Below are 15,442 nucleotides of genomic sequence, written 5' to 3'. Positions count from 1 at the left end.
GACACTCACTAGAGTCTTTTCGAACAACATTGACCAAAGTTATTTTTAGCCAATGTCAGTTTTGGATTTTTTGGTAGATGTCTTATGGGCTTTTTCAATCAATAAATAGTCCTTACTAATAGACGTCGGCCTAAAAAATCCTAAAAAAAGTTGACAAAAAATCCTACCCAATATCAACTAAAAAATAACTTGGTCGATGTTAATCAATAGAACCTACTAGACGTCAGTCGAAAAATATCATTGGTCAACTTAGACAAAAAAATCCCTAATCGAAGTTGGCTAAAAAATAGTCCTGACCAATATTAGACAAAAGACCCTAGCCAACATAGGCTATAAGATAGTTTTGACTGATGTTGACTAAAAAATAACTCTGACCAATGTCAATCGAAAAAACCCTAGTGGATGAAGACTGAAAGAACCTAGTCAATGTCAACTAAAAATAGTCATGCTCAATGTCAGTCAAAAATATCTAGTTGGTGGTAGCAAAAAAACTCTAGCCAACATCAACCAAAAAACCCTAACTAATGTGATTAAGAAATAGCTTTGGTTGATGTCAGTCAGAAAATCTTAGTCGATGTCAGCAAAAAAAAATATTAACCGACGTCGACTAAGAAAATCTAATTGGCATTAGCCAAAAAATCCTAGTTAACATCGACTAAAAAATAATCCTAGCCGATATTGGCTAAAAAAATAGTTTTGCCTGATGTTGGTTGGAAAAACCTAGCTAACATCGGCTGAAAAACCTTAGCAGGTGTCCACTTGAAAGTTAGTCATAATCAATGTCAGTAGAAAAAATCTAGCAAACGTCGGTTAAAAAGTCATTGGTCAACATCAACTGAAAAAACCTGAACAATAACGGCAAAAAAATGGCCGACGTTAGCAAAAAATTTCCATGACTAACGTCAATGAGAAAATAACCCTAACCAACATCATCTAAAAAAATTCTTAGTCGATATCAACAAAAGATAGTTTTGGTTGACATCATACAAAAAATTAATTCTGAATGAAAAAACTTCGGTCATTGTCAGTGAAAAATAACTTATGTCAATGTCAACTGTAAGAACTTTAATCACCGTAGTTGTGAGTGTTGAGCAAAAAAGAGTCACAAGTTAGAGTGAGCATCTCCAAAAAGATAATCTCAAATTTTTTTAATTTTTGAGAGAATTTGAAATCTCACTATTTTAATCAATCAAAATTATTCATAGAAATATAAAAAAATTAAATCTTCTTTCAAATATTCTATCCAAAAAAAACTATTTTATCATGAATTCTTTTAACTTTCTTCAAAAAATAAATTTTCTTGCTGAATTGTTTTGGATGGAAAAATTAAAGGGAAAGTAATATTTATTCGGAGGATTTAAATGTTCCCCCTTAAATAATCTATTTGGATGTTCTTTCAAAATAAATTTAAAGTTTTAACATTTTAAAACGGAATTTTTTTAATAAAAGTCTATATAAATTATATATTTTTAAAATATAAATGCAGAAAAAATATATATTCAAAATAAAATAATTTTGAAAAATAAAAATTATATTTTAAATAATAAAATTTATAAATGAATAAAATATAATTATTATAACTAAAATAAATTAACTGTTTTATTAAAATACAAATGTTTAGAAGAAATTTGGACATTTGAGCAAAATAAGAAATTTAATTGCTTTATCTAAATACAGTTTTCAAATTGAAGGAATTTAATTTTTTTATTCAAACAACAAAATTTAAAAATGAAAGAATTTCAATTGAAACAATTAATTGAAATTTCTAGAATTTAAAATTCTTTAAAATTAAAAAAAAAAATCCCGATAGACTTTTTCAGTCAAAGACAAAGGCTATTTACATACATCTTCTATTCATTAATTGAATGTTTAATTTAAAATTTATTTCAGTTCAATTGTAAGGATAGTGATATACATACATATCTTCTATACATTAATTGAATAATTAATTTAAAATTTATTATTCAATTTTAAGGATAATGGTATACATGCATGTTCTATATACATTAATTGAATAATTAATTTAAATTTATTTCAATTCAGTTTTAAGGATAATGATATGCATGCATCTTCTGTATACATTAATTTAATAATTAATTTAAAATTTATTTTATTTCAGTTTTAAGGATAGTGATATACATACATATCTTATATATATTAATTTAAAATTTATTGTTCAGTTTTAAGGATAATGGTGTGCATGCATCTTCTATATACATTAATTGAATAATTAATTTAAATTTATTTCAATTCAGTTTTGAGGATAATGATATGCATGCATCTTCTGTATACATTAATTTAAAATTTATTTCAATTCGGTTTTAAGGATAACGTTATACATACATATCTTCTATGCATAAATTGAATAATTAATTTAAAATTTATTGTTCTGTTTTAAGGTTAGTGATATACATGCATCTTCTATATACATTAATTAGTTTAAAATTTATTTCAATTCAGTTTGAAGGACAATGATATTAGTTGACTTTATATTAAAACAATTTAGAATTAAACATATATACAAAAACTTAATAGAATTTTTTTTCTTCAGAAAATTGTTAAAACAAGAATTATTTTTGGAAGGAAAAGGAAAATTGTTAAAATGATAATTTAACAACTGGCAACGCAACATAAGCAGCGTTTTGCAACAAATTGAACCGTTGATGCATTGAACACTACATACAATATTACAAGCGTTACAACGTTTGAAATATGAACACGTCAATAAACATTAATTTCCCACCATCAAATCTTGCCAAATATGATGATCCACCAACACAAGCACACTTTGATGACCCACCCTGATGTGCATATCCAAAACCATTAATTTTTTTCCTTTTTTTTTATTTTCTTCTAAGCCAGTTTTGACTTTCCAGACTTTTGCTCATTCATTCACGCGTTTTGTGTGTGTATATATACATGTACGTATTCGCGTGTTTGGAGTGAAACATATGTGCGGTGCCTGTGGTTGTTGCCTTGGCTGGTAAGCCTGGTATACACTACTGTGACACCCTATTTCACCTCACCGTCTCTTTATGTAAGACTTTCTCTCCTTTGATATGTATCTACAAAACCTATATAGATTCAATTTCCACTCAAGTGTTTTTTGCATTGTTCTTACACACTGATATGAACGAAATTTCGATGCTAATGGAAGAATAATATCAAAATAGTTAAGGAATTGTATGTAATTTTTGTTTTATTTTTCTTTAATTGTTTTTTGCATCTACGTTTTTTTTAAATTTTTAACACCCCCACCGCCGGTGTTGTTTAGTTGATGAAGTATATATGAATGAAGTTTCAAATATATTTTTTTTGACTCAGAAGTTTCAAATTTTATGTATAATAAATGAAGTTTCACTTTTTTTTTAGTACAAGATATGATTGGTCTGTTATTTATGTTGTGAATTTTATGGTTTGTCTGTAAAATATGATTCTTGTTTAGGCTTGTTCTCTAAGATTCTAGTCTGTGTGGCTATTATGCATGTTTTTCTTTTAAAATGTTGTGGTCTTTTTGAGATTTGATTTGGTATCCTCTGTCTGTGTTTGCGATTGAATTGGGTTTTATTTTGCTTGGTTTATAGTAAAAGTTGTGTTATATTGATTAGTCTTCTTTGACAGGGAAAGCTTCAGGAGGGGTTGTGATATGAAGAACTATTTAGAAATTGATAGGGCGAGGTTTGAAAAGAGGGGGAAAAAAATGTCCAAGAAGGTATAATGTTTCCCTATTTTTATTTGTTCAATATGAAATTTATTAATTGGGTATATGACGGTATTAAAATTTGTTCGCTTCAAAATTTATTTTGGATATATTTTTTATATTTAGGGTTCTAAGAAAACTAATGAGCAAAGTTTAATGGTCTCTCTGGAGACACACCTATACAGTTAAACTTGTGCAATTTATCTAACTCTTCATACAACAATTATTAGGTACACAACGAACTAAAACGTTGCTTTTGATAATTCATTCACATAGGAGCTCGATTGGTTATCTTAGATTGTCCGTCATTTTTGCTTGCATACTTAACATTAGTATTATCTAGTTAATTTGAGTGTTTCTTAGCTAGATGTTAAGAGGATGAAGCAAAAGTTTTCATTTTTCTGTAACATGTTGCCTCTGTGGCACTTTCACTAAATATTATTAATCCAACTCCTCTAAAATAGAATGAAAAAAAAGAAAACATACTGTGTGTATATATGGAGTTATTCAAATTTCAATAATTAACTTTTAATTAACGAGCTCGCTTGGCCAACAGGAATCAGTAGCAGCTTAACACAGAATCTGGGAAACAACATCCAAGTTTAGGGAGCTTTTCAATGGTGAAACTTCAGCCCTATGCCTTGCCAATGATGTACAGTTTACATACTCAAACCACAGAGAGAAGGCAAAGAAAATGCTTCAAACAACACCAATAATAGAATTAGCAGAAAGGCACAATGTTGCACATGACTAGGCTAATGCTCCTCCTGCTGATACCAGTTTTCACCAATACAAAGGTGAAACTCACGAAGGAAAAGGTAAGATTCATGCGCATTCACCAACAGTGCTAATAGAGGTCATGAAGAGCATCAACGCCTCAAACTCAAGGCCATCACTTTTGCATTCACAAGCTTCAAGCTTCTTTAGAGGGTCTAATCCAAACAACTCTTTCTAGGGTTTGAACTTCAATTGTTACCCTAGTCAGCATGGGGGATTTCCAAGGTTTGATAAGCCCAAATATGAGCCAAACACACGTCTTCAACAATGGTAAACTTCTGAAACAACAGACACAACATACTAGTACACACCCTTTAAATTTAGTTATCATGTCTTACAAAGAGGCGGTTGGCACGTTAAACCTATGGCTCCATTTCCTGTGCAAATGTCAAAGTCACTCTCAGCAGAGTTGATGCCTTCTAGCAACAACAGACTTATGGAGGAGATGTAGATGAGAAATAGTCATTGTAACCAGCCACAAGTAGGAGTAGTGATTTGCGAATGGAAACAAGCACGAGATGATGAAGATGATAATCCAGATAATGATGATGAAGACATAGACTTTGAGCTTTGACTGTGAGTTTGGTAGAATGTAGATTATATAAGAGGGCTCTTGGCTATTTCAAGGGCATTGACTCTCCTTTACCCGTAAGATTCCCTTAACTCTATCTTAATTTCTGTTAAACTTTTCCATCTGAGCATACGTTATGCTAGCCCAGCAATTTTTTTTTCTTAATTTTAATATTATTAGTTTCACTCGTGTTGTTGAACTTTTTGTGTGTCAAACTTGAAAAGACTGCACCAAGGTAGCATATTGTTGGTGTGGCACTAAGAGTGGAAATCAAGTGAAGAAATTTAGGGAATCCAAGGTAGCAGCTGCTGCTAGTACTGGAAAACTGGAATTGTTGAGGAACTTGGTAGCAGACCTACCTATTGGTTACTCGAAGAATAATTTTGAGTATTTGCCAAAGAAGTTTGATGTGGTGTACGATGCAGTAGGTCAGTTATTTAAATTCATCCTGTGATCATATGCTTTAGCTTTACACAAAGTTCTTCATGTGCAAACATAATATCTTGTTGAAATAATTAATGTCTAAAAGTACTATAAATATATTGATTCTGAACACAGGGCAAAGAGGGCATTGAAGGTTGTTAAAGAAGAGGTCATTGTTCAATAAAACGGAAAGGAAGTGATCATCTACATTCTATCGAGATCAAAGTCGAAGCTCCAAGTCTAGCTCTTCATCATCATTACCTTGATTATCAACTTCATCATTTTGTGCCTGTTCCTTTCCCGAGTGACTACTCCCGCTTGTGGCTGTTACAATCACGATTTCTCATCCACATCTCCTCCATATCTAAATCTACTGTTTGAAGGAGTCAACTCAACTAAGAGTGATTTTGGCTACTGCATGGGAAATGGACCCATAGGGTTTAACGTTCCAACCCCCTTTTGTAAGTCATGGTAACTAAAAGGGTGTGAAATAGTACGTTGTGGTCGTTGGTTCAGTACTTGTCCGTTGTTGAAGACTTTTGTCTAGCTCATATTTGGTCTCAACAAGCCTTGGAAATCCCCTTTGCTGGCATGGGGCACGAAATCCAAACCATACAGAGTTGTTTCGATTAGGCCATCTAGAGGTGCTTGAAACTTGTGAGTACAAAAATGATGGCCTTGAACCTGAGGCGTTGATGCTCTTCATGGCATCTATTAGCATTGCTGGTGAGGCACGTGCATTTTTCCTTTTCCTTTGTCAGTTCACCTTTGTTTTGGTGAAAACTGGTATCAGCAGTAAGAGCGATAGCCCAGCCATGTTCAGCATTGTGTCTTTCTTCTAAGTCTATTAATGGTGTTTTTAGAAGCACTTCCTTTGCCTTTTCTGTGGTCTGAGTGTGTACAAATGTACATCATTGCAAGGTATGGGGTTGAAGTTTCGCCATTGAAAAGTTCCCTGAAGCTTTGATGTTGTTTCCTAGCTTCTGTGTTTTGAGCTGCTGGTGCTTAAAATACTCAAATTGTCGTGAGTTGTGTAATGATTTGCTTTTGAAAAAGAACTAGTTATATGGATAGATTTTCTTTGATTATGTTTTGAAGTGTAGAATCTACGCTTTCCAAAATTCAATAATCTATTATAAAATCTTAAGTCGTGGGTGTGTATACATATCTCGTATGTATGTACTTGGGGTTTCCTACATCAACTTGAAATTCAAAAAGAACACGTGAGTAAATATACACCACGACATTAATTGAACAAGAAAAGAAATCTTTGTACTTCATCTAATTAAGTTTGTGTTAAATTGCTTGAATACAAATATATCAATTTATTGTTAAGATTAACTTGGGTTGAAGTGAGAGAATGGATTCCGTTCTCTTTCAATAATAAAAAATTACTCCCTAAGTTCCAGATTTTAGATTATAAGACATTTAAGATTTTGTCACCTATATGATGAAAAATATAATTAGTTTGTTGAATTTTAAAAAAATACTATATAACTTCTTAATATACTTTTTATTTCTTAAAAAATGACTTGTTTATTCTTCTTATATACTAGTTTCATTAAGTATTGATTAAAGATAATCTTAAAAATAAATATTTAATGCAAAACATTCATTTTGTAAAATTATATATATTTTGAAATAATTTTTTTTCTAAAACATCGTGTAATCTTAAAGAGAATAATAAATTAATAACCAATGATGACTTTTTTTATCATTACTAACATTCACCTTTAAAAAAATCAATTTACTATAATAACCAACCATTAACAAGGCAAAAGCCCGAACCTCTCCGCAGCAAACTATTCTTCTTTTTTATCATAAGAGCAAATTACTCTATTATACTAGATTTTACACTTGAATATACCAGTTCAATTAAATTATATATTTTTTATATTTATATTTATTATTTAAATAAATAATTATATGAATATCAATAAAATTAAATTTTAAAATATTTAGTAACATATTAAATATAATTTATATTAAAATTGAAAAATATAATTAATTATATTTTTATACTAGATGTTGTTTAAAAAAATTAAGTCTATTGAAATTTATTTCTTCATGTAATAATAATGATGCAATACCTGATTATATGTAATATATAAATATATATAATATAAATTTAAAATTATTTAAAATTGAGTATTCATTTTTGTTATTGTCAATACTATGTTTACATTATTTGAATTTTGGGCTTATAATTAATAGTTTTATTTTAAAATGATATTCTAATTATTTAAAGATGTTAGTTTTAATTATATGATATTGTTAAAATTTTGAATTGATTAACCTCATTAAGTATTTCTAGTATGATACTTCTATAACTATTAGTATTATTATTAGGGTCTAAATTTATATAAAAAATATAATATTAAAATTGACCTTTATATATATATATATATATATATATATATATATATATATATATATATATATATATATATATATATATATATATATATATATATATATATATGTGTGTGTGTGTGTGTGAATTTCAAAAAACAATTATCATTAATGCATGCAGTTCAGTCAGAAATTATCATTAACACAGTTGATGTAATTCTTTTTCAAAAACAAAGTTAAAGGGAAGTTTATATAAATATATATAGAGAGGGCATTATATATATATATATAGAATAAGAATCGAGATTATATAATCATATATAAAGAGTTAAAATTTAATGTTAAAAAATCACTTATAAGTAATTACATAATACTAAATCTTGATCCTTTGTGTTTTGTTCAATCCAAATTTACATTTCTTTTCTATAATATGACTTTTATATATAGAGACAACAATTTATCTATTTCAATGTCATTATAAAAAGTTTCTCAATAAAATACCCCACAAGATTTTCAATAAAAGAACTGAATGGCCTCCATCAAATTAAAAAATTATTTTAGCTTATGTTTACAAATGGTACATAATTCTGAAAATCCCGTTATACACTAAAAACACCTTTTAATTCCTCTTTTAAAATATATTGTTTTAAGTTCATATTAATCTAATTTTATTTACGGCTTTACGCATAAATATTTTTATTTAATATTGAAAATAACATAAAATTATCATGTTATATTTTTATTTTCTGAACAAACTCAAACTTGCACAAATCTTTTAAACATTAAAGCATTTTCATATCTACTTCGGACTGTAAAAGTTGTAAAGATAAAATTTGAGAGTATAATTACTTTCTTTCAATAAACATCAACGCCTATCCTAGCTAATGAGGTTATCTCACCTACAACATATATATTGTTTATATAATACAACATCACAACTTTTTGTATAATTACAACACACTTACTCGAACTTGTTATAACATCTACTATATAATTTTTCAAAATGAAATGCATAGTTAAGGACACAGAAGAATTGTCGCCAACAATCGTCCCAAAATGATATCATTTATTTGCAAAGTATTATTAAACATTCAAAGTTTATTTAGGTACAAGTCTGTTGTTGACAAGGTTATGATAATTTGGTACAAGCAAAGGTTGAAAGCATCAAATCAAGAACCTTATCAAAATCTGTCATGTCCAATGCCTATATATCTCAAGAAAGATAGCTCACTTCAACCCAAAGAGATATCTTTGCCAAAGAGATTGCTGATTCCCTTCCCAGGATCATTTTGTTTTACAATAGACTCTCCAACCAATATCTGAAAAAAAAAGTAAGAGTAAAAAATTGTGTCTGATAAGAGTAAAATAATGTGAAACATCTGCTGATTGTTGGTTTACTATAAGTGTTGGAAAATGTACTAAATATTATCTACATGTAACAAATGTTAGATAGTTGTGGTAACCTGAGTAATCCCCTTATATGGCACAGTTGGCAAATATATGCTAATGAAATTTAACAACTGTTTTACTCATTATTATTAAAATTGCAACAAACAACATGATTGCAAGGATATGGTTGTATATGATGAGTAATTTGGCTGACACCACTATATTCTGTATCATATGTTAGTAGCTCCAAAAATCCTGTTAGTACCTATATCGCTTTTACAATTTGCCAAAACTGCATGGCCGTGACACATTTTATGTGACTGACTCACATACAAGGTATTTAGAATTGTCATTGAGGTTGCTGTTAGGATTAGGAAGAAGTTGAATATTTCAATTACCATTTCCCAGGTGTTTAATTAGAGTAGAAATGTCATTGGCAATACTTACAGCTTTAACACCAGCTTCCTTAACATAGGCAATATCATCAGGGGTGAACAGACCAGATTCTCCAACCATCTAAACAAACCATATAAATCATCAGCATGATGTTGATATTCAAAATAAAATGATATTTCTTTCGAGTAGGTCTAAACAAAGGAAAGGCCACATACAGTTATGCCTCTCTCACGGATTATTTTGCCTCGCTCTCCTTCAAGAAGCTTCTTTGTGATGCTGATATCCAGCTCAAATGTTTCTGCAATCCCCAATATGAAAAAGCCACAGTTGATGAGTCAGATCCTCAAGTTTAAATATTCAGACATTGGGACAAAAGGATAAAATAAGTAGTAAATTATTAGCATTCTCAGCCCGGTGTGTGCATGACAAAGAAAACAAAGTAAAGGGAAAAAGGAAAAAAAAAAACGTAATAGTACTCTTGATTTTAAAAATAAAGGAACTTAATTTGCTAAGAAAAAGCTTAAAAAAACTTCGTACCCCATTGTCCAGAGGTTCTTCGCTATGCGAAGGTATGGGGGAGGGATGTTGTACACAGCCTTACCCTTGCATATGCAAAGAGGCTGTTTCCGGATTCGAACCCATGACCAACAAGTCACCAAGGCACAACTTTGCTAAGAAAAAGCTTCAGGGATTAAAATCCCACATAGTTCAAACTAAAAAGCCCAAAAGTACACAATTAAGCCAGAAAAAAATTGTTGCCGGAGGGAAGCAATAGCATAAAGTATACAGGTAAAAATACTTGTATCATTTCAAAGTTTTATGAGATCTAAAAGATTGTTGTTATAAGGTACAATTAGGATTTGAGAAAGTGATAATGTATCCATGTAGAAGGATAAGAAAGATGAAGAAGATTAATGAAGAAACTGGAAAAATATACAGAAAATGAAAGCAAAAGTAAAAATAAAAAACACATCCAACTGGAGAGGTACTGGAAAACAAGCAGATCAAACATCAAAAGGATTTAATTTGAAATACTATTACTAAGTGAAGCCAGATACCATTTCATCAAAAAAGAAAAAAAGTAGGAGGGGGGAACAGAGAGAGAAGAGTGATAAGACATACCAAGATTACGGTTGTTAATGCCAATAAGTTCAATCCCCTCAATTGCAAGAACACGATCAAATTCCCTCTCATCATGAACCTGTGAACAAGCAACATAAAATGTCAAAAAATCCTCGTGTTCATCAGGAAATAAAAGATTCTGCATGGTAGACCTATAATTATGGTGTAAGCACAGATAAGGAAACATAGCATACAGATTCGTCTAGAAAAATTATATTGACAACTTTTGTATCTTGACATAAGTACTGAATACAGACAAGGACTGCAGGTATCATAATCATCAAATCAGTCATGCGAATCCAAAGTTTTGATGAAGCTAATTTGGTTCGTGTCTGGTTCCAACATAGGCCTCGTCAATCTAAAGATTCTATACTATTAAATATAATACACTTTAATTCTTGCTATCATGTACAGAATCATTATATTAAAGAGGTTCCCAGTTTATACATTGCACTAATCAAAACTCAAAGTGGCCCACTTTAGGACCAAGTTTACACAAAATGGGATAAACTCAACATAACATGAGGACTAAATTCATATTAAACACCAGATGTCAGTAAGCTTAAAAAGTTTTGTTAATGTTGAAGTTGAATGTCATTCAAATTTAGGAAACAAATAAAAAAAGCACCAATCGTACCTCAACAAGTGCAGTCAATCCCAGTAATTTGCATATCTTGATCATGTATTTGATGTCAAGATCAGGCAAAACAGCAGCAATTAAAAGGACTGCATCTGCACCTTTAGTTCGAGCATAGTAGAGTTGCCATGCATCTATGATGAATTCTTTGCACAACAAAGGGCACTGCATATTTTGTCCAGAGTCATCAACATGGTCTACAAAAGGCATTAAATGGTATAATAAATCCAATATCAGGGACTATGCAATTCATAAAACAAACCTTTATGCCAGCCATTCTTATTGCCTCAAGATTTTCAAAGCTTCCCTGGACCAATATTAAGATAGAGTTAATTTTGTTGCAATATCACTTAGTACTGAATCAGCCAAATATTATCTAGCAGTACACGTAACAAATTCCAGGTGTGTTGGTCTACCTTAAAATACTTTTCATCTGTCAAAACACTTAGACATGCTGCTCCACCTTTCTCATAAGCTTTAGCAATTTCAACCTATCACAGAAACCTCTAAAATTGTGACATATACCATGAAGAGAAGAAATACAAACTAACAACAGTGTCAAATAAGTTGCTTGAAGGGCATGATACATTGGCTGATACAACAATACTAAGAGATCAAGATACTCAATGAGAAAACATAACATATTCCTGACTGATACAATAAATTTAGAACAGGTCCTTATTTACAGAAGATAAAATTAAAAAACTATAGGATTGACTTCATAAATGCAATAATTGTAGGAGTGAACAGAGAGTCTATGATAGATTTGAGATAAGGAATTTATTTTGATGGGCATGCATCTCAAAGGGGTAAAAAATTAATTAGGAGAAGCAAAAAGCTTGAGATGCAAAAAGGAGAAGAAATTGATATGCATCAAAAACAATTTAAGACCTATCTCTGCAAACATGACTCAGATCAAGCACTTATTCTATAACAGGTAGATTCAGGAAGCCAAATAAAAATAAAAAATAAAATTGAATAGACTAACTTTAACCAACTAGATGCAATTGGGTGTCAGTCACGAAGCCAAATAAAAATGAAATATTTTTTTTTATAAGCAAAGTAATTTATTGATATAAGAATGCTTGAAATGAGCACAAAAGGTGCCCACAAAAAGACTCTATACAAAACATGATGCTGCATAATATAAAGCTCAACAGCAAGCTAGACTAAAACAGACAGATATTCCCTGTCCCACCTAAAGGCTAAAAAACAGTCCAATAAAAGCTATACAACCTCACGAGTAAAACTCATCACTCGTGTGTCACAGGAATTATTACAATTAAAATTAGACACATCTCACAATTTTTTGTGTAGCCTGACATTAACAGTGTACCCATATAGTGTTTGTTTAAATGCCTATATAAGTAATCCCACTGACTTGATATTACACACTCATCTGCCAACATGTTGACGCCGCAATCTGACATTGAGCTAAGCTAACTACCAATTTCCATCTTTCCACACCAGCCATCCAAATATTTAAGCCTTTTATTTTTTTTAACACTCATCCCATCGAAACCTCCGAACAACTGATGCATCTTCATGACAGAGAATCCTTCCACCTCTGTGAACAACAACAACATCTTCACTCCAAACAACCTCCAACATCAACAGCTTCTACATTCTATTCACCAACACACAATACCCCCTCAAACCCCTTAACAGTCCTAAAATGAAATAAAAATTGTATAGACTAACTCTAACCAACAAGAAGAAATGGGGTGTCAGCCAGTTAAAACATTTCACACATTACATCAAAAACGAACTTCATAAAATTACAAATAAAGTAGAGAGATAACAATTCTATCCGTAAAAATGGTACAGGAAAACAACGCAAACTTACTGGATCAAAGTCTTCTCTCAAGATACCTCTACTTGGTGACGCTTTCTTCACTTCAGCAATCAACCCTGGCAGTCCAGTTCGTTCGTTGGCTGCCTTTAGAGCACCAATAAAATCCCTAGCAGGAGGTGCATTTTCGAGAGCTTTCTTCAGCACACCGAGGGGTTTTCTTTCTTTAAGCTGAAAATCACACAGTCCCCAGTAATACATTCAATCTATTTGGTTGGAAAAAAAAACATATATATAAAGAACAATAGAGCACCAAGAAAATCAATCACAATACATGCGAGACTTCTGTGTCTTTGTTCCACACAATCTCTTCCAAAATGTTCCGGGGAGTATTTCCCTCATTCTGCAACCTGAATTGAAAGGGTCCTACATAATGCAAAGGGGGTCCAGATGGTGGTCTTCTCCTTATTCTTATACCTTGGCTAGCTGCAACCTCGTTTTGGAACATTCCCACCTCCCACTCCTTAGTTTTCAGAGCCTCTGTCACAGATTCACCAGGTGTGGCTACTGTAGCTGAACCATCATTAGACTCCACCTAACTCAAAACCCACATGACAAAATCAACAAGCAGTCATCATAACATAAAATTCAGCATTCATACATCCCCAATTGAACCCAAATTATATACTTGCCCATTTCCATTATCACTCAACCCCCAACTCCCAAAACAAAAAACCGAGAGAGACCCATATTAATACATAAGAAGACACGATAAAAGGTTGCAAAATGATACAAAAAAAATCTCACCTGGGCACTAGCAGAAAAGGATGAAAAGGAGCTTCTTTTGTGGAAAAAAATGGCTTGGGATGGAAGAATAGAGGTTCTGGGTCTGGAAGAGTGGAATTGGGTGGTCTGAAAGGGAACCCTGAGAGAAGCCAAACCTTCCATTGAAGCAGCAGATTGAAGGAAGGAAAAAAAATGGGAGGAATATGGCAGCAACAAAAAAGAAAGATGAACCGGGTTTTGAAAGAAGAACACGCCGTCTATGTTATAGTAATAGTAGTAGTAGTAGTATTGAATTGGAGAAGAAAACTGTCGTCGCGTTTGACACGTGCGCACGCGCGCATTCAATTCCGACGCCACGGCGTGTTCATGGTTTTTCTGCACCGGCTGGGATTGGATTGGCACTTGTGAAGAGCTAAAAATGGCACAAAATTAAAATTGAAGGGCATTACTGTTAAATTTTATAGTGCATCAACGTCTTCTTAAAAATCAGTTTATAAGAGAATATAAGAGAATAGTCTATCCATTTATATGAGTACTTATTATGTTCATGAATTATATGATGTGAGACTATTTTTAACAATTACATTAATTTTGACCTGTGTCTTTTTTTTCACTTCCAAGTATTGCTCGTTTTATATTATGATCTGGATTTTGTTTTCATTGCAGCGGAGTACGAATACCTCTTAACTCACTGGATATTTATCTCATTTGTGATATGTAATTGTCTTTATCTAATAAAATTTTATAGGTGTGAAAATCAAATATGTGGATTCTCTCATTTCTTTTGTATCAATTTTTTTGGCTCTGCACTTTTTTTATATTTTAGAATTTTACTTTCATTAAAATTGATTTTCTGTACCTACCATGTAAAATATGGGTGGACTTTTCTGTTTAATATATCAATGCATACAACTTTGTTTATCGTTGTGTAAGAGACAATGAATGTATTAAAGTGTGAGGCTTTTTAAAAATCAAAATAAGAAAAAAGAAAGAGTAAAATAATGTTTCACTGTCCAGTGACAAGCTGCTGGACAGTTTTATATATATATATATATATATATATATATATATATATATATATATATATATATATATATATATATATATATATATATATATAATGTTTTTTTTTTAACTTTCTTGTTTACTCGGAGAAAGAGATTTTTCGTCAAAATCAAACTTAAATAATAATATCCAAACAATTCAATTTTAATTTCCACTAGTTAACCAATTGTATTGAATCACTTAATTTATGTGAATTTATGGTACATTAGTATATATTTTTATGAGAATTTTTTGGTACTTTTGTATTTTTTGGGGGGTACATTTTTTATGTGATTAATACTGCTTAAAACTAATGTTACATTTTTTATAGAAAAATATGAATTATATTATTATTAGCATATCAGTCAAAAAATTATTATTAGCATATCAGTCAAAAAATTATTATTAGCAGTTTATTGCCACACAGGTTTTAAAAAAATTGTTGTGAGAATT

At 31.0% G+C, this 15,442-nt stretch overlaps 1 protein-coding gene and 1 long non-coding RNA gene across 2 annotated transcripts; one reads left to right on the top strand and one right to left on the bottom strand.

Moving 5' to 3' along the window:
* Positions 1 to 2,896: 2,896 nt before the first annotated feature.
* Positions 2,897 to 6,542, top strand: LOC102667664 (uncharacterized). The gene is made up of 5 exons (XR_413314.4): positions 2,897 to 3,037; positions 3,622 to 3,712; positions 4,257 to 5,125; positions 5,273 to 5,476; positions 5,607 to 6,542. It is a non-coding gene; the product is annotated as an uncharacterized lncRNA (long non-coding RNA).
* A 2,330-nt stretch (positions 6,543 to 8,872) lies between these two features.
* Positions 8,873 to 14,699, bottom strand: LOC100790882 (indole-3-glycerol phosphate synthase, chloroplastic). The gene is made up of 10 exons (XM_003519358.5): positions 13,967 to 14,699; positions 13,494 to 13,754; positions 13,214 to 13,390; positions 11,784 to 11,858; positions 11,630 to 11,674; positions 11,368 to 11,532; positions 10,731 to 10,809; positions 9,824 to 9,906; positions 9,660 to 9,728; positions 8,873 to 9,142 (listed from the first exon to the last, which is right to left on the bottom strand). The coding sequence occupies exons 1-10, from the start codon at positions 14,105 to 14,107 to the stop codon at positions 9,056 to 9,058; spliced, it is 1,182 nt and encodes a 393-aa protein (XP_003519406.1). The 5' UTR covers positions 14,108 to 14,699; the 3' UTR covers positions 8,873 to 9,055.
* Between the last annotated feature and the right edge of the window lie 743 nt (positions 14,700 to 15,442).

Source organism: Glycine max, chromosome 2 (assembly GCF_000004515.6).
Source record: "Glycine max cultivar Williams 82 chromosome 2, Glycine_max_v4.0, whole genome shotgun sequence".
Lineage (NCBI taxonomy): Eukaryota > Viridiplantae > Streptophyta > Magnoliopsida > Fabales > Fabaceae > Glycine > Glycine max.
Note: the sequence above shows the minus strand (reverse complement) of the source record. Positions and strands in the feature narration are given on the sequence as shown.

Coding starts and splice junctions, on each gene's coding strand:
- LOC100790882 (XM_003519358.5), bottom strand. CDS start 14,107: ATGGAAGGTTTGGCTTCTCTCAGGGTTCCCTTTCAGACCACCCAATTC. Junction 11,859..13,213: donor TGAGAGAAGACTTTGATCCA/GTAAGTTTGCGT, acceptor TTTCTGTGATAG/GTTGAAATTGCTAAAGCTTA. Junction 9,729..9,823: donor TCCGTGAGAGAGGCATAACT/GTATGTGGCCTT, acceptor TGGTTTGTTTAG/ATGGTTGGAGAATCTGGTCT.